This window comes from Nymphalis io, chromosome 23 (genome assembly GCF_905147045.1).
Source record: "Nymphalis io chromosome 23, ilAglIoxx1.1, whole genome shotgun sequence".
NCBI classification, from domain to species: Eukaryota; Metazoa; Arthropoda; class Insecta; order Lepidoptera; family Nymphalidae; genus Nymphalis; species Nymphalis io.
The window spans coordinates 4,759,537-4,780,900 of NC_065910.1; the positions used below are offsets into that span (position 1 = coordinate 4,759,537).

The 21,364-nt window shown below is 33.0% G+C and overlaps 2 protein-coding genes across 4 annotated transcripts in view; one reads left to right on the forward strand and one right to left on the reverse strand.

Annotated features, from left to right (window-relative positions):
• The window catches only part of LOC126777711 (lysozyme-like), a 127,400-nt gene that overhangs the window by 103,973 nt on the left and 2,063 nt on the right, over positions 1–21,364 (forward strand). For both annotated transcript variants that reach the window (XM_050500864.1, XM_050500865.1), the window contains one exon: positions 3,608–3,696. In XM_050500864.1, coding sequence (XP_050356821.1) covers positions 3,608–3,696 — 89 coding nt within the window. The remainder of the gene's footprint in view (positions 1–3,607; positions 3,697–21,364) is intronic.
• LOC126777626 (slit homolog 3 protein) overlaps positions 1–21,364 on the reverse strand; it is a 114,841-nt gene that overhangs the window by 45,225 nt on the left and 48,252 nt on the right. The window lies entirely within an intron of this gene.

Sequence of the window (21,364 nt, forward strand, 5' to 3'; positions counted from 1 at the left end):
ACAACTTCGAGAAGGAAGCCGATCGAAGAATTCGCTTGGGATGGGCAGCATTTGGCAACCTTCGTCAAGTCCTCAAGTCGTCTATACCGCAATGTTTGAAGACGAAAGTCTTCAACCAATGCGTCTTACCTGCCATGACATACGGTGCCGAAACGTGGACACTAGCTGCGGGACTAGTCCACAAATTCAAAGTCGCTCAGCGTGCTATGGAGCGAGCTATGCTCGGAGTATCTTTGAAGGATAAGATCAGAAATGAGATTATCCGGAAAAGAACCGGAGTCACCGACATAGCTTGCAAAATTAGCAGGCTGAAGTGGCAGTGGGCTGGTCACGTATGTCGTAGGACCGATGGCCGTTGGAGCAGACGAGTCCTAGAGTGGAGACCGCGAATCGGCAAGCGCAGCGTAGGGCGCCCTCCAGCCAGGTGGACCGACGACCTTAAGAAGGTGGCGGGCACCAATTGGATGCGGAAGGCGGAGGACAGGGAGCTTTGGCGCACCTTGGGAGAGGCCTATGTTCAGCAGTGGACAACGATTGGCTGTTGATTGAAATGCCTGTAATTGTATATCACACTACTAGTCTACTATTATAGTAATTTTTGTTATTAATTTCGTAAATATGCCAATTTTGTTTCTTATATATATTCAATTTATAAAAAAATATCTATTTTATTTTCATATTACCAATTATATAAACTAAAAAGCTTAAACATTATGATGAAAAGAGAGAAAATAATTTGACGTTGGTACACAGAAAGAGTAAAGCCTCTAAAACAGCGATACTCAAACTTATCTTTATAGGAACCGCAAACACATGTAAGTCACGGTGCCGCAGGCCGCAAGCATAAAATATTTAGTTAATTAAACAGCTATGAACGGATATATCGCGTATATTTTCACATTTATTTTATCTTTACATGACGTTTCAAACACTGCTTCCACTGTTTTACTGGTGGTAGGGCATTGTTCAAGCTCGTCTGGGTTGGTACCACCCACTCATCAGATATTCTACCGCAAAACAGTAGTATTTGATATTGTTGTCTTCCAGTTTGAAGGGTGAGTGAGCTAGTGTAATTACAGGCACAAAGGATATAACATCTTAGTTCCCAAAGTTGGTGGCGCATTGTCGATGTAAGCGATGGTTAACATTTCTTACATTGGCAATGTCTATTAGCGTTGGTGACCACTTACCATCAGGTGACCCATATGCTCGTCCGCCTACCTATTCAATAAAAAAAAAAAAGAAAAAAAAACTGTAGTGTCTGTGGCCTCAAGCAGTTGTTTAATTCAAATCATTTAGCTTTTAACCTTTAAATTTAAGAAAGTTCAAAACAATGTAACATCAAGTAGGCCAACCACAAAAGCCCAGCGAGCAGCAGGTTGAGTACCGCTGCTCTAAAAGAATGACAACCTCTTCCGTCAGAAGCATAGCGATAACGAGGACTCGCGGCAGCTATTCTGGCAAACGTCGCAAATATTAGTCTTTCAAAATTACAACTCTACGTCGTTTTCAAAAGAAACATGTTTTATCACTTATTACGTCATCTAATGAGATGACGAAGGCTTAAACGACGACTGAAAGATTTGCTCATTCGGAATATGAGATCAGAATAACAATTAAACGAGGATTCGCTGTTGACATTCTTGCTATATTTCCATGCAATACTGGTTTTAGGCATTATATTAGGTCTTTACATATGAAATTGGCGTTTTGTACGGGAGGAATATAAAGTCAATTTTTTTTGTCAAATATATTTAATTAATCAAAGTATGCACCGTTGTTATCTATGCACTTTTGCCATCTCAAAGGTAGTTCATTGATCCCTTTACTAAAAAAAACCATGGGGGCGAGAATCAATAAACTCTTTGAAGGCCACGGTAGAACTCGAACTCGTAAATATACCGATATTTCATGTTTTCCATTGTGCGGTAATAAGCAAGGCCAAAGAAAAAATAATGAGGAAAAAACAAATGAATAAATGTTTTCAAAACTAAATGAATTTATAAATTTGAATTCTTAACCAAAGAGGAGATATTTCAAATCAAAGTGGTCAGTACGACAAAACGCTAATTTCATATGTAAGGACCTAATATAATGTCACATATTTAGGGTGTTGATTTAATGAATGGTAATTGTAGGTCATCTCCACCAGATTGTACCGTAAAAAGATTCATAAAAACTTTTATCTAATCGATGTATCCAATCTGTTATACTTTAGATATCAATGAACAGAACAAATTCAACAGCAAATGTCGCTTTTGATTTAAGGCCGTATCAATTTGAATTAATTCGGATTAACCCAGCGTCCCTTTACAGTGTCAATTAAACCGGAGCGCTAACAATTTTAAACTTAAATGAAAGAGCCTCTCGAAATGTTTTGTCATTTGAATCATGCCCCCTTTTTATGCAAATTGGAGATCTCCAAGTTCACCGTGAATGCTTATTAAGGTCGGCAATTCATTCGGTTTCCGCGACTTAATGTTATTATAAGAATTACGTATTTTAAAGTCGACGAATTTAATTTGTGTTTCGAATAGACGAGTTTGCTTAGATAATTTTCAAGAAGTATTTCTTCATAAGTAAACTTTGTAATTAATGTTAATATATTGTAAAACATAAGTTTTTTCGTCAATCCTTTCAAATGTGAGGTATTTCATTTCGAGGCGGTAGATTTTAGACAGCCAATACCCATATGCAAAGCTTCTCTATATTATATTAACGTTTTGACTTGACGAATAACGTTCCTTTATAAGTAGAACAAAAGTAAATATTACATTATATAATTGCTTATTAATTTCAAATGATGCACTCTTAAGATAAATTTTACTGGTGGTAGGGCTTTGTGCAAGCTCGTCTGGGTAGGTACCACCCACTCATCAGATATTTTACCGCAAAACAGCAATACTTGATATTGTTGTGTTTCGGTTTGAAGGGTCAGTGAGCCAGTGTAATTACAGGCACAAAGGACATAAAATCTTAGTTCCCAAGGTCGGTGGCGCATTGGCTATAAGCGATGGTTGACATTTCTTACAATGCAAATGTCTAAGGGCGTTTGGTGACCACTTACCATCAGGTGGCCCATATGCTCGCCCACCTACCTATTTTATAAAAAAAATAATAATAATCATCAATGGAATATCACCATTAATAATACTAATGATCAATAAACAACAAAGAAAAATTTAATTAAGTAGTCCGTATCCGTAATCCGTAACAGCCTGTGAATGTCCCACTGCTGGGCTAAAGGCCTCCTCTCCTCTTTTTGAGGAGAAGGTTTGGAGCTTATTCCACCACGCTGCTCCAATGCGGGTTGGTAGAATTCACATGTGGCAGAACTTCAGTGAAATTAGACACATGCAGGTTTCCTCACGATGTTTTCCTTCACCGTAAAGCACGAGATGAATTATAATCACAAATTAAGCACATGAAAATTCAGTGGTGCTTGCCCGGGTTTGAACCCACGATCATCGCTTAAGATTCACGCGTTCTTACCACAGGGCCATCTCGGCTTTCAATTTCTTTCAATTGCTTTCAATTAAGTAGTATTAGGTAGTAATTATTAAACAAAACACTTGTTTGAATTAAATACATAAAAACTCTTTCGCAGGGGTATGTCTGATTGAGCACGCCAGTGGAAGAACTACGGAAAAAGTGACCAATCACAACAATTCTTACACCAGCTTCGGATTGTTCCAGGTAAGTACATGTTTTTACATAAAAACAAGAAGGCTCAAAGTAGTACACAAATCGGGTCAGTCTGTAATATCTAGTAACTGGTTGGCGTGGTTGATAGGTACTTGCTTTTCACGTCGAAGGTTGTGGGTTCGATTCCCACCCAAGACAGACATTTGTCTGCAAGAACATCTCTGTTTGTCCTGAGTCTGGGTGTAATTATCTATATAAGTATGTATTTACAAAATAAAAGTAGTATATGTAGTATATCAGTTGTCTGGTTTCCATAACCCAAGCTCTACTTAGTTTGGGATCAGATAACCGTGTGTGAATAATGTCCCAGGATATTTATTTTATTATATGTACTAACTCGTCACAGTACACGATTGATGTGTGAATTGAAATAAATTGTGCCCATGTCCATCTTTGGGTTCTAGATTCGTAACTTTTTTTTATAAATCACCCATCGAGATGTTTTATATCGGGTATGCGTGAATGCAAGTTCTACATTTAAATATATATATATAATTAAAATGATTTTAATCCGGGCGATACGAGGTGTGATGTCAAGCCGTTAAAAAAATAAATGAAGTTATCATTTGTTTTGGTCACAAACCAAATTCTATACCGGTGAAGCCGCGGTTTCAACTTAGTCATTAACAGATCAAGATGTTTGCCACACACATATATGTATTTTTCAACAAGTAGGTTCACACTACCCGCAAGCACGTCGACTTATATAACGCTCAACCTATCGCCATAGCAATTGCTGTACACGGGCATTTCCTTTGTGGCTGTTGAAACCTGTATCAATTTGTTAATATCTTCTTCCATATAAGATATATCAGAGAATACAATAACAAACGTGACTTTTATGACTTATTTTTTTTTTAAATGTCATTCATTTTATTCGACTTTGTGTCTAAATAACAACTTAACATACGTTAAGCGTTTTAAATAAAACTTGTTTAATCTTCTGGCGATTCAATGTTATATGCAAATATTAAATGCTAGTAACTGTTATAATGATAACAAAATACTCTAATGTAGAAATATTTTATGCAGCAAATTTATTAACATTGTTTAAATTTGTCAGTAAATATAAGAGAAATGTCACTTTACAAAATATCACGTGTTCCCAAAGGCACTAATTATTCAGCCAACGTAATACACATACAATATCGTGACCCGATATATCTTATTACCTACGTGATTTAATTATGAAACGGTTAACAATTTTCGGAACGTTACATTTGTGCTTTTTATTTCATTTAATTAATATTTAATGGAATATAAAAGCTTAATTAATGAGATTCAATGTTGATAACGAAAGCAAGTGGGTTTTTTCATGTGTATTTTGTCTGAGTAAGTATACGTAGGTAAAGTATAAATATTCCACTGCATTTTCACGGCCACGTCTCCTCTTGGGAAGGTTTGAGCTAATTCCACACGTGTAGCAGAAACCGACACACGCAGGTTTCCTCGCGGCGTTTTCTTTCAACGCAGAACACGAGATGAATTTTATAATCCTTTGGCTGAACTCCGATTTCGTGGTCATGTATCAAGTGGAAAATCACTAAGAAATCTCGTTCTCGAGCCGTATTATATATTATTTATCTTTAACAGTTAAATCATTGTATTTTTTTAATATCACTGTAGTACTTATAACGAGTTGTATGTGTCCATGAAACAATTTCCAACTAAAAATCAATCAAAACCAAGCATTGTAAAATTGGATAGCACATCTTTTCCACAACTAGTAACTGTCTATCAATGCAACACCACGGGGTAATCGACAAGAGCAATCGAGTTAACAACTTTTTGGAAAAGTTATCTTGACTATTCTACTAATATCACACTATTCTACTCACATTTCAATATACTACTAAAACGAATCTAGTAAAAAGAAAATTAAAAACCATACACATAATTACGTGTCCATGCTGTTGATCGTTGAGGGATTCCTTCATCTGGAGACAATCACTTAGTGGTAGGGCTTTGTGCAAGCCCGTCTGGGCAGGTACCACTCATCAGATGTTTTACCGCTAAACAGCAATACTTAGTATTATTGCGTTCCGGTTTAAAGGGTGAGTGAGCCAGTGTGTACAGGCAGGGACATGACATCTTTGTCTCAAATTTGGCGGTGTATTGGTGATGAATGGTTAATATTTCTTACATCGCCAATATCGCGGTGGTGTCCACTCAACATCAGGTGATCCATTTGCCCGTCCGTCATTCATAGGTAGATAACATAAAAAAATCAATCCTGGGTGTGGAATCAAATCATGCTTACTATTAAAATGCATTGTCATTAAACAGAACCAACGTGTTAAATTTCATCTCTGTGAAACAAGAAGTGTTTCTAATTCAGCTTTGACCTCAGCAAACCAACAAACATTACAAGTTAATTAAAAGCTTGTAATAGGATGAAAGCGAGTACTATCATACTTTCTTTGCCAACATTGTGCCATTAAAAATCATTATGCTCCAACTCTATTTCAAATAGCAGGAAATAATTTTCTAAAAAATAGAATAAGTATTATCCTTGGTATAGGAAATGTGTATCATAAAGCAAAAGATAGTATAGCAAAAAAACTTTTGTCAAGTTGGCTCTGATTTTTGAAGGACTTTTAAGACATAAATGTAAATTAATTTACATTTATTTATATTTATTTATATACAGAATATCTTATATTTATATTTTTTTTATCATTTATCCTTACTAATATTATAAATGTTAAAGAGATTTGATTTTATATGTTTGTTTGTTACGCTTTCAAGTTCAACTTCTCAACCGATCATCATAAAATTTAGCATACACGTTATCAGGGTTACAGAAAAGAACATGGGGTACCTAACATCTCCACCGCTCCATAGTTCCTAATACAATTTGTTAACAATATTAAAAGATAATTATATAAAATAAGCTAATAAAATATTACTAATTACCTACTAGAATATACTACATTATATTATAAGAAAATTGATACAATGATAAGATGTAATGCATCATCTTTATTATAAATAGTGTACAAATATTCGATGCCATCATAAAATTGTATATTTTATCATAATATCCCTTTATTTAAGAATAAAGCCGCGATGACCAAGTGGCACGGTCAAATCTTCGGAACCACTACTGAGTTTTATTTGTTTAATTTGTGTTAATAATTGATCCCGTATTCGGCGGTGAAGGAAAACATTGTGAAGAAAATGTATGTGTCGAAAGAAATTGTGTCTCATGTGTGTCAACAAACCCGAATTGCTTTTGTATTATGGAACAAAACCCGAACCTTCTCCTCAAAAGGATAGGGTTCATTTGCCCAACCGTGGGTATAGGCTTCCACATATGTAATAATAATATATTTTTATAGAATAGGAAGGCGGACGAGCATATGGGCCACCTGATGGTAAGTGGTCACCAAACGCCCTTAGACATTGGCATTGTAAGAAATGTCAACCATCGCTTACATAGCCAATGCGCCACCAACCTTGGGAACTAAGATTTTATGTCCCTTGTGCCTGTTATTACACTGGCTCACTCACCCTTCAAACCGGAACACAACAATAATAAGTACTGCTGTTTTGCGGTAGAATATCTGATGAGTGGGTGGTACCTACCCAGACGAGCTTGCACAAAGCTCTACCACCAGTAAATAATATATGTAATAATATATATGTAATAAACTTAAATTTATTAATTGGTAAATCTTAAATATACATAAGTATATGTAATATATGAAGTATCAAAGGCACTCAAACATAACATGATACAGATTATAACAAGCCAAATTATAGCAACTAATATATTATTAATACATACGTTTAATTATATGTGAAGTATATACGTATAGCAACGTGATGTATCCTAATTAAGAGTGATTTATGCAATAAACTGGCGTACATTAATTGAGTTTTCACATTTAACAGGCTTCTGCCTAACGCTTGGTTATAAGCGCATTTTAATTAAAAGATCTTTTTAGCTCTAATACTATGCGGTATGCAAAATATCTATAATATATATTTTTTTCTATTTTGATTCCTATTGCTTATTAGTTTAGTGCTTTAATTATTTCCATTGTCAATGTATCATATCACTTTCTGACATTTCACAATTGTATTCTGCGGTATGTTTAGATTTTTTTAAGATTTTAATGCAGTGTTGCCAACTTTGAATGTAAAAATCAGTAAATCAAAAATGAAAAAAAAAGCAGGGCGAAACAATTTACTATAAATATTACATTGAGTTACAATGAAAAAAAAAGATCATTTACATATATTGCTATTTAATGGCATGGAACAAATCGATGGTATAGCTTAATATTCATAACGTAAGGTCTATGCTTGTCAAATAATATTTGCATGCATAAAAGAAGGCGCTAAATAAAAAACAGTAAGGATGATAACACAGCTCACAAAACATTGTAACAATATATTATGCATACACTTACAACATTATGTATTATTTACTTCATAAATATTGAATACAATTATAAATAATTTTATTTAATATGTAATATTTGCATTTTGAGCTTATTAAAAATAGTATATATCATTAGCATATTATTATTGTCACCATAATTAAGTATGGTGTAATCTTAAACCGTAGCGAATACAGATTTATTATAGTAATATTTTCTGACAAAGCAAGTTGTTAATCGAAATTAATAATTTTTTACAATTTTTATATAAGTAGCGACTCAGTTTGACGTTTTGTTTTTTATTGTATCGTATGTAAAAATTGCAACAGCAATGGATCAATTAAAAAATGGTGGGCGTCACGGGACGACCAGCAGTCAAACATCAAAATTGATTGTTATTGAAATATATTTATAATTAAAGAAAACCAATAAATAAATATGAAGTAAAATTATTGTGTTTCGTTACTAAGGTACTATATTATTGTTAAATACGCGCCACACACAATGGAGTGGAAAGAGTTGGCGAAGAAGTGTGACTGCAGTTGCACTTAAATATCACATAATAATCGTACAATTTCAGTCAATAATCTTAAAGCGTATCATACACTGATATCAATCTTACTGTCACACTCAGAGACTTTACCGGTTACATGTACAATCTCGTTTGAGGAGCGCTTGAGATTCAGAAAATAATGTATCCATTATAGTTTTAATTTCCTTTAAATAAAGAAATCTCCATATACTTGTTGTTACCACGTCTGGTATATCTTTTTATTTTTTTTTGTGTGAATTAATTTTTGATGTTCATTTTATTTGACTGTGGTATAAGAATTCACCTTTTTGTGCCATTAATAAAAAAACTAATATATATTCTGAAACAGTGGAATAGCTTAGGTAATTAAACTTAATCCGAAATTGAATCCTTTCCAAATAAATCCATTAAAATACATATACAATAATCAAATATATTTTACTATGAAAAGGCCTGTGGAACCAATAAAAACTTTTCATCCGATACGAACTAAGTCAATTAGTTTTTGTATTGAAAAAATACTGCATAAGCAAACTATGTACATACATGATTCGTTTTATTTTTCATTTTGCTTTCAAACGGTAGAATTGAAATCAAATTTTCCTATATATATAACATAAACAAAATTAAATGTACTCAGAAACTTCAGCGTGTTATGTAAGTCTTGTATAAGGTGGTATAACATATCTAAGTAATAAACTTAGAAAGTTTTGCAATATAGCGTATTTCTACAAAAATCAGTCCAAAAGAAATCGTAAAGAAACCTCGTCTTAGTTAAATGTACGAAATTTTATTAAAGTATATTTCTTTAAACTTTTATTAGAGAAATAAATTTAGTCAGTTGAGTAATATTCTTTGTCTTCAACAAATAAATCATGTGAAAAATAAAAACAAAAAAGTTATAAATTGTATACAGACATAAATTTTTCAATTAATATTTCAAGAATACGGACAGAATGAAATATTATTATATATAATTTTAAGAATAAAAATACTAAATCCTTATTATCACACTATTGTTTTTTTTTAATTCCAATTTTCCAAATATTATTTGTTTTAGTATATAGGTATGAGGTGTTCTGGCGTAACGAAATAATAGGTACTCCCTTACTAAACCTATGGTCGCGTTATTTAATTTTCATAGATGATTTGAGTTAAATTATAATATGTTTCGTTTCACATAATATAAGATTCATTATTTTGCCCGACATTGAACAAATAATCTCTTAATATGATATGTTTTAAGTTAAATATAATTAAAAATAGTAAAGTAAAGTATTTTTAATTCTTCGCTGTAATCATACCCATAAGATTGATTTTTGATTTTGTTTTCATGAAAACATACCTGCAGGCTATTCAATTACCAGGAGAATTAATTAATACACAACACAATTTATGTTATTGATTAGGGGTTCGTGAAAAATTAAACTTTGTTAATATCTGCGAAGTTGTTATTGGGACTTTGGAAGTACAACTAAAGTGGATATAAGTTAGTGGTGTATATATTAATCAAAAACTGTTTGTAGTGCGTAGTATAATAGAGTTTTTGGTAAATTGCATAAAGTACGTAAATCTAAGGTTTGTTTATCTCTACTGCTCCTGCCTTTAGTATAGGCTCTGTTATAATTTGCTTATGTATTTTTATTTTGTTTATAATTCATCTCGCTAACGGTAAAGGAAAACATAGTGAGGAAACCTGCATCTGTCTAATTCGATCGAAATTATGCCACATGTGTATTCTACCAACCCGCATTGGAGCAGCGTGGTGGAATAAGCTCCAAACCTTCTCCTCAAAATAGAGAGGAGGCCTTAGCCCAGCAATGGGACATTGACAGGCTGTTACTTATGGATACATATTTTTTGCATTTTAAGTGTAAGCTAATAATGCACCGGAGAAGTATATTTTGATTGATGACGACGACGACATCTAAATTTATAATCTGACTTTTTACTAGTTCACAACCCTGATCCCGATCTACATATCCAATGTAGTACAATTTCGATTGCCCTATTTTTGGGGAAAAATGTCATTGACTTGCAACATTGTCCATACGTATTTGTGCGTGTCAGCAGGTGTTTTTACTTACCGCTTAAACACACATTAATTTTATTAAGAATTCTTCTGTGAACAAAATTAAAATTAATTTTTTTTTTGATAAGTAGGTGAATGAGCATATAGGCCACCTGATGGTAAGTGGTCACCAACGCCCATTGGCATTGTAATAAATGTAAGGAAATTGGAAACTAAGATGTTATGTCCCTTGTGCCTGTAATTAAACTGGCTTACCCTTCAAACCGGAACACAACAATACCAAGTACTGTTGTTTTGCGGTAGAATATCTTATGTGTGGGTAGTACCTACCCAGACGAGCTTGCACAAAGCTATACTACCAGTAAATGAGCGAACGTAAAATATGTTATCTGAAAAATGAATGAACATAAAATAATCGTCATTTAAGTTTTAATTACGCCAACCGAAACACCTAACAGCTATTTGTCAACGTAACTTATTTACCTGAATATGACAAATATGATAACTGCCGGTAAGTCGTAATATCAACAAAACATTTTGGCAATGTAATCCTGTATTTCATATTTGATCATCAGCAATGATTGATTTTGTTATTACGAATTACACTATCACACAAATAACGTCACAGTTACACGCAGTCATATTAAAACGTCATTAACATATTGCGCGTTATGCTTCGTTTACGTACAATACGAGACTTGGACAAAAATAAAAAAAAAACACAATAAAACATGACCAATTTCAGCCATTCTGTTAGTGGGCACATGTGTGTGTGCTAAAACAAATACACTATAGCCCTCATTCATTTAAAATGGCCGAAAAGAGTTAAGGCAAAGAACCAACGGCTTTACATGCTTTCCAAGATACAGTAGTGCAAACCTCCCAACTCCACTCGAACTGCTACTGACACCTACTTGGCGAAAATCCCACACTTCAAAAGCAATTATCAGTTGGTCTCACTTATGTCTCGGAATAAGTCGGAAATTTATAATAAAGAGGGATAATGTATATCCATAAAATTGCGTGTGAAATAGACTAAAATATCTTATGCACTAATCTCCATTGTGAATTTTATTAAGAATATAGTAATTTTAAATGTTATTTACAAACCAAACCAAACATGTGCCGATTAATTATTTTAATTTCGATCTCAAGTTAAAAATGCTTGATTAAAAAGGTGTGCTATATATTCGATAGTCAATAGATTATGTAGATGATACAAAAACGACAAAATAAAATTTAATCCACTTTAACCTATTTATTTTATTGATTTACTTTGCGATGGTTTCTTGGAAAATAATTAATTATGAAAATTAATACAAGAAATGTTTGATCATTTCAATATCTTTGAAACGTGGAATATGGAATATCCTTTCAGGACACGACAAACTGAAAGAAACTTCTAGAAATAAATATATGGAATTTATCAAAAGCAAGTTCATGTTATTAAATTTGAGATACAGTTGACAGTATTTCAAATATCAACAACACTGCTATTCGCTATGACAATCTTATTTACTAATATTGTTACGATGTTTCTGGAACATTCAAAGCAAATGCTGAATGCAGACGTCCTGATTAGTTTATGCTCTGTATCCGGTACCATTGCTGAAGTAAATATTTGAGTTTAATTTGTTTAGTGCTTGTTTACTTAAACCCGGTTACTATGTTAAAAAACCATTCGTTTTGCTTAATAGGTAACAGCCTGTAAATCTTCCACTAGTTGGCAAATACCTTCTCTTTTCTTTAGCCTCAGATCTTATTCCGCCACGATGCTTTTAATCATTAAAGGAGTTGTGGAATACGAATTTGCTTCGAAATTTAATATGACTTCCATAAATATTTATTTATCGAAACACAAACAACTTACTTGGTGGTAAGACTTAATGCAAGCCGTCTGAGTAGCCCAATCAAATAATCTTCCGCCAAACAGCAAAACTTTATAATTTTGTATTTTGTTTTGGAGAGTAAGTGAACCAGTGTAACTACAGGTACAAGGGACACAACAATATTATCTAAAGATAATCTTTACAAATATATCAAAATGAATATATTCCGGCTGGTTTTATAGTTCGGCAATTACTTTCTTTTATATAAAATAGCTGTCTAATTTACTTTAATTCGTAAAAAATATGTTACAGCTTTATAAAGTTAAATAAAAATATGAGAAGCAGTATAATATATGGCGCAAATATTTATCTCCAATTCCAATATTTTTGTGTCATTTGCATTTGAAACACTGAGTAAATCCAATAACTTTTCTAATAGACGGATAGCAGCCTTTACTGGTGACAGGGGAACTAGTGCATTTTCGGCCCAAAGATTCGAAATTGCGATTCAATAGGGTAATGCTATAAGCATTCTTGCCAACATCCAAAGCGGTAAAGATTTTCACAGTAGCTATTTTCAATGATTATTCAAGCTTTAAATGTAAATAATTCTTATATAAATAATTGGATATAATAAACTTTATCAACTATCTTCCAAACCTATGTAAATGCAGCATCGGTTCGGGCTTCTCGTGAAATATTCGCATAATTTTGCACTAATCACTCCGGAATGTGATGGCGCTTAACAAATGGCGCTCACTCGCTAGATTACAAGTATTGATTCATCACTGCCCATTCAAAATTTAATTCCGAATATACATCAGGCACCGCGCTAAGCTGTAAGCAAGCTTTATTTATGAACGTCTAACGGTAACTAAAACTGGTTGAAAATACATCCAAGCAATAAAGATGGTATAAGAATAATTTTTTTGTTATTCCTTATGTAAAAATAATAGAATTAGATAATTTAACTAAACACAAATTTTCTCTGCATTCATATTTATTACAAAATTTCGCCTTAAATGATAAGGATTGGATACGTTTAAGCGCGAAAACAGTCTTTCGCTTCCAGGAATGTCGTCAGAGCTTGACATACTTTTAAATCCAAAGTGACGTATTTTGAAATGAAAATAAGTGACTTAAGGCCTTACTTATAAACGCTTAGCGGCTGTTTAATTAAATCCGGATTCTCTATTTTTATCATTATCGTTTTGACATTCGAAAGACGACACAGCATTGGTAAATAATCACAGCGAATAAGAATTATAATAACATACGTAATCGTAAGTCAGAGAACTGGGTTCTTTGGAGCGTCTTGGCCTCTCCCAAGCTCTCTATGTCCCGCAATCGATTACAATTGGCTGATCATTGTTATGATAAATAGACATAGTCATGATCGGGTTTTTGGTTCCAGAATAATTTATCATCATATTCTTTTCTATTTATACATAGACTTTAATACCAAATTTGTCATCATTCGCCGTAAGATGGCGCTGCAACACATCTTCTATACCATTTAACAGATAGCCATGATTTTTTGATTTATGTTATGTAATATGAAATTATTACGGTATTCTTAAAATGTCTTTCACTATCCACAGTAATATTAGAGACGTATGTCATTAAAACATTTCAAACCAACTAAATAAACTTTACAAATATTTCAGTACTAATATTGAATAGCGAACTAGAGTTTATCTGTTAATTCTAAACAGAATTGTCGACAATTTCCAGTTCAACCTGTCCCACTGTGACCACATTCGAGTAATAAAATAGATATAACAATCAGAACATCTAACTAATACACGTCCTGTACCGACAGCACAAACTATCAAGAATTGTTGCAATGGAATAAAGAAACATACTATGATGAATGCTTTATATAGTGAAATATGTTTATTATTTTATTAAGAGATTTACCAATTGTAGCTTACGCCAATCGTCATATTACCCAGTGCCCAGATAGATGCATTATAAGTACATGAATTTAGTTTAAACAGTTACATGGGACTTACTTGTTGTGTTTCGGGTTGAAGGGTGAGTGAGCCAGTGCAATTACAGGCACAAGGGACATAACATCTTAGTTCCCAAGGTTGTTGGCGCATTGGTGATGTAAGCGATGGTTAACTTTTCTTACAATGCCAATGTCTATGGGCGTTGGTGACCACTTACTATCAGGTGGTCCATATGCTCGTCCGCCTACCTATTCTAAAAAAAAACACTTCCAGGTACGCATATTCCAATGCAAAACAAAACTGACATGATTTTAAAAATACTTCAAAACCAAAAACACTTTTCGCATAGTTTATTGGTCATGGAGATAAAAAATCGATTTCTTTTTATTTTAATCCACAGTTCTTGGACTTCATCAGTAATAATTAGTTATCATTATTTATTTGTTTCTGAAAAAAAAACCTTTTTTTAAGGAAAAAACATCTAAAAGTACAAACATAAATTTCTTCTATTACTTAAATTTGAGCGAAATTGTTAGAGCCATTTATTAATATAATGACTTTGCTGACGGTACACAAACGGATGAAACGCATTATGGCCAGATTTGCCAGTGTTAATTTAGATGGAAGTGGGCCAGTGCAGCGACCTTAGATGCGGGACCGAAGGGTTCCATTGTGTAACATCTTTGAATTATATTGGAATAACTGAAATATTATAATGGATTTCATGAGAACAAATATAATATATACATATTTTGAAAAATTCTTTACTAAATAAAAATGATTTTTTAGTTAAATATTCATTTCATTTGATATTAATCCGCTAAGTATATTCAAGAAACGATTTGATTTGTTAAAGAACAGAAGAATTACCTACGAGGCGTAAATCAAAAGGATAAAATCGTAAATTAAGATAAAAATGTTTCGTTACTAATATTACAAGTGTGAAAGTAACTTTTTCTATCAGTCTATCTGATACGCTTTCACAAGCAAGCTTTAAGCTTTCACAAGCAAGCTTTTAGCTAAGGGCACTTTTTTAAAACTAACACCAACTATCACTTTTTAATAAACTTTTCAATAATCTTAAAAGTCATTTTAATAATAAAACTGAATATGTTATATACAGATCAAAAAGCATTTTCCAATGAAGGTTAAGACAAATCACTGAGGAATGGTGACGAAGGAAATCTTATAAAATACATTTAACATCTGCACATATAATAAAGAAGTAGAAGCAAATACACACCTGTATTTAATAAATTTATACAGTAAAGTAATAAATATCAAAAATATGCTGCACAGTGCTGCGTCTATTTCCTTCGAATGTCAAATCAATAAAGACAGAAAGAGAAAAATCTATGTTTTACTAAACAGCCGCTAAGTAATGTTAAAGTAAGTAAGCCGATGGAGTTCACATAAATTAAGTGGATGAATTGTGACCAAGTGAAGTCGTAACGAGATTCACACCGATCAATTCTCCACCATTCGTCTATGTTAGTCACTAAAAGTTTAGATAGAGATGTGAAAAATCGCGTCGATTATATAATAAAATGTATATATTTAAAAAATTATCTCAATATAACGAACGAGTACTCTGATAAACAAAAAATAATAAACATTGACACAATAACCTTACCAGTCTCGTTACTTTATATATCTACAAAATGAAAATGTTGATTACATATTAATAAATACATAGCTAATATAATTTTACCAATCGCTTAATCCAACCACAGGAGAAATAAAGACAAATTAACAACTTGGACATTGAAATGACGCAATACATTGGTCTTCATTGGTTTAACTTGAATAATCAACGTTATTCATTACGGGTTCGCGATATCATGACGTTTGAATCTCAGCGAAGTTGTTAACAGAAATTTTTGGAGTAAAATTATTAAGATATATATATAATTAATTAATTAATTATAATTAATAAGTAGTTATGTGAAATAGTGTTTTATTATAAATAAAGACAAAACGCATCTTAATAAATAAAAACGAATACGGAAAAACGAATAATAATTATATTATACACACTAAACATTCACTTGTAAAATTGGATTCGATATTTTTTGTCGATGAAATTATCTCATCACTATCGCCAGATAAACCCGCATCGATATAGGGAACAGACACGTACTTACGTTTTCAATCACCAAGGAAATCTCAATTGCGGTGTCTGCAAAGAGGCGGAATGTACGTACTATCTATATATCTATTTCCAATTGCTTATAAATAAAAGAATTTTCTACGTCTGTACGATAAATATGATAAAGGAAGTTTAGTTTTATTTATATATATGAAATCTTAAGACTTTCGTAATGTTATAATTCGAACATTCATCATTCGAAAATTAAAATATCAAAAATAATTAAGTAACACATATTTCAATGAAGTGTATTTACTGGTAAATATCAATATAAAATACAGCCTGATATAATGTAATATATATTCAAAAGATACAATATAATATTATAAACGATTTAATAGATTTTATATTAAAACTAACAATAAAATATAAAGCAATATCTCACGCAAAGCCTGGCGTATAAGAAAGTTCAATACTCTCTTACTAAATACGTTCTCTGTGCAAATCGAAGCGATTGAAATCAGTCTGGGCGGTCGGTAAATAACATCTAGCGTCCTAATACTTTCCGAGATTGCTAATCCGACGTCTCCCGGTCTTATGTTTACAGTCGAAATGGAACCTAGGATTATGTTATTGGATGAAGGATGCATTGGTATTGATGTTAATATTAAAATGATAATATTCATATCAAGAGATGTTTTTAAGATGATAAGCATAGTGAGTCAGAAAATTTGAATCTTAATCGATTTTGAGTCGAACCCAGTCGTCCCACTAAATTTTTAATTTGCTTAATTTGTGTTTATGAAATGAAAACTTCACGTGTCGAATGAAAATCAGTCACATATATTCGCCAACTCACATTGGAGATCGTAATGGATTAAGCACCAAAATCATTTCCTCGAGAGGACTTTGCCCAGCAGTGGAACATACACAGGCTGTTACTTCACTTTATAAGTGAATCTGTTTTGTCTGTAGTAGCCATTGAGATCATTAATCAATTATTCGATCTCCAAATTTCAATCATTTATATTACTTTTCAATTTGAAGAGTGAATGAGCGATTTTTATTGAATAATGTCTCAACTCTCATTGCATCTTATTGTTAACAGCGCATTCACAAAGTCAAAATTCTTATTTAATATAGAATAACAATTGCTCATTGATTATTAAATTCGGGAAAAAATACTTCAAACCAGAGAAGAATCTTAAGAAACTAAGCGGGATTTATAACATTTTATGTTAGGCAATATGGTTAGTATAATTATATTGCTACCAGCTACCCGTACCGACTTCGTATGGGTGAAATAAGAATCGATCGCAGCGCCATCTACAAGGTCCAATATAAACCAGTCCATTAAATAGAGAAAACACACAAAAAAATCGGTCCAACCGTATTGGAACAGTGACAAAGACACGTATAGCACATACGTATACATATAATATTGTCATCATATAATATTTAAGCCGAGATGGCTCAGTGGTAGGAACGCGTGAATCTTAACTGTGATCGTGGGTTCAAACTCAGGCAAGCACCACTGAATTTTCACGTGCTTAATTTATGATTAAAATTCATCTCGTGCTATACGGTGAAGGAAAACATCGTGAGAAAACCTGCATGTGTCTAATTTCACTGAAATTCTGCCACATGTGTATTCCACCAACCCGCATTGGAGCAGCGTGGTGGATTAAGCTCCATACCTTTTCTTCAAAAAGGGAGAGGAATACTTAGCCCAGCAGTGGGACATTCACAGGCTGTTACTGTATATATATAAAGATAAAGTGGACAATATGAGCAAATTTAAATAGTTCTTTCAATGTAAATTCGGTAGCATATTTACCTGTCATCCTGCCGGCTTTTAATCAAAATCGTCGACGGTATAAATGAACGATATAATAATGATATATTTTTATCACAATCATGCAACTCAATCAAGAGTACAACTAACATTCCGTAATGGATAATTCCGCCCACAGCGCCATCAATGGCCAAATAAATAAGCGAATTAATTAAAAACATGTTTGCTGACTACATACAAAATGCAGTGCGGTGTGTTCCGAAATTTACATTTTTATAACGCCCCTAATGGAGAAATGCGTATCGGATAGTTTTTTGGGAGAAATAAAATATAATGGCTTTTTTTGTATGAACATATTTTTATTTTTATACGTAAATAGTTTTACATTTTTATAATTCGAATATTTCAATTTGCTTTACCTATTACAAGCATTTTAATGAAAAATACACCCGTTGCGTCTCTCTGTATGTCTGAACGTGATTAACTCGACAACTACCGAACTGATTTTTATAAGCTTTTTACCAATTAACGGATTGATAAGGGAGGTTTAGGTGTAAAATTCATTGAGTTAAGATATCGGATAAAAATTATGCCGACTTATCTTTACTGACGTCAGCCGCGTAAACCAATATGTATTACAATATAAACGCCAGAACGGATAACTAGTATTATTATAATACCATAGACGTTATTACATTTAATAAAAGAAGAGGCGTCGAGGGACACCCGGTTGGTACTAAGTTCCTTTCACAATACATTATGTATCAAATAAAGGGCACAATGAACTTAATTATCAACGTTTGAGAGTAATTAAATATTTAAAAAAAAAGGAGTGGTAAGTATATAATGTATACATTTTTAAAAGTTATTATAAACATTGTTTTAATAATGATTATAAAAATTACACACCATTAAAGCAAATCTGTAGTGCCGGTCGAAATTTTACACTTATATGGGCCTAAGATTAGGCCTCATTCGTTTAGAGTGTGACGCGTGATAAGGAACTTCATTCAAAAACATTTGAAGACTTCAGTTTTATAACTAAAGCTATAATCATAAAGTTTATGTGAAACAAACAATAGAGATTAAATAAAAAAAAATACGTATCATAATATATTTTTTCGTAGGTATTTTTCATTTGTACCTCTTTCCTCTGCAATTGTCACAAACATGAAATAATGCAAGCTTGTGCGGTTAAACGATTAATATCGTGGTTGGGAGATTTAATGAGCGACATTTTTTTTTTTTTCATGAAAACCGTAAATATATTCAGTAATATTATCAACAGCGTCAAAGCTAATTTTGCTATACAATGAAGGACCGTTAAATGGATTTTAAATTGCGAACTATAGATTGAAAAACCAAAGCTGTAAAAAGCGTTTTATATATATGTTGAGAAGTAAAGCTGACTAAAAATCTAAAAAAATTGTATCCATACTATTCATTTATAGATCCGATGAACGAATCGCTTATAGGATCACTGTCTGTGTTTGTCTTTCCGTAAGTCACAATGTATTTTACTCCCAATCAACCTGACGAACGCAATGATATCTGGTGGCATTCGAACTTGTTCTAAACATAACTGTATGTGTAAGTCAAATTGAAGTAATAATAGTTATCTACGTATTACAATAGTTAGTATAATAAAAGTATATCTGCTTCGTTCGTACTTTTTAGACTTCCATAGTCGAAAATCTATATTAATTATAATAATATCCTAGAGAACAATTTCGGCCACGGCGGTCAATCTCAAGATTCACGCGTTCTTACCACAGGGCCATCTCGGCTTCTCCTCAAAAAGAGGAGAGGAGGCCTTTAGCCCAGCAGTGGGACATTCACAGGCTGTTACGGTCAATCTCAAGAGAGATTAGCCTTCCCTAGTATGCGCAAACGCAGGTGCACTATTTCTTCCTTAGCTCTCATAGTCTGATGGGTCGGAAATCCGACACGACCGGAAAGAGTTCAGGCGCAAGACCAACGGCTTTACGTGCTTTCAGACTTCGGGCTACTACTGAGAATTTTCTGACGGAAAACCCAATAACTTTCATTGTTTCGACCTGGTAATTGAACCCAGGACCTTCGGGTCTGCGGCCTTATATCAAGCCACTAGACCAACGAGGCAGTCAACTCATATTATAAATGCGAAAGTAACTCTGTACGAGTATGTCTTTTACGGTTTCAAAGCTAAACCACTGCACCGATTTTGATAAAATTTGATATGAAGCAAGCTACTTTTTTACCTAATACCGGCAAAAGCCGCGGGTGAATACTACGTATTAAATATAAAAAGAAACGAAAAGTATAGTAAAACGAAAAGTACGAAAGCACCACTGAATTTTCATGTGCTTAATTTGTGATTATAATTCATCTCGTGCTTTACGGTGAAGGAAAACATTGTGAGGAAACCTGCATGTGTCTAATTTCACTGAAATTCTGCCACATGTGAATTCTACCAACCCGCATTGGAGCAGCGTGGTGGAATAAGCTCCAAACCTTCTCCTCAAAAAGAGGAGAGGAGGCCTTTAGCCCAGCAGTGGGACATTCACAGGCTGTTACGGTTACGGGAAAAGTATTTAATGAGTAGCAGTCAAATAGCTGACAATAATCTCAACTAAGTTCCGCTATATCTTATAAAGAGATTTATGTCGTTCGAGAAACGTCTAATAGCCATCAATATTTTTCTCAAACTCAATCGCAGTCGTCCCCTGAAATGACAGTTCAGATCGTAAGAACCAGACAGTTTCAATCCGACGACGGAAACAAGGTTCTTGTCTCGAATAAATGTCACTTGATCACAGCGAGGCAAGATTCGACGCTTCTGTATTTTATAACAGTACAATATTTTATTTTATATCTTCAGGACAATTTGATCTTCATTTGTTTCTAAAAAAAACAATAGACTATACTGAAAATAAAGACTAATCTCCTGATTAAATTTAATCTTTGATACTAAAATTGAAATTGCTATTTATTTTTGTAAGGAACCTTATGATAGAATATTAAAGCTTAGAGCCTTAAACACTTTAAAATATTTAGATT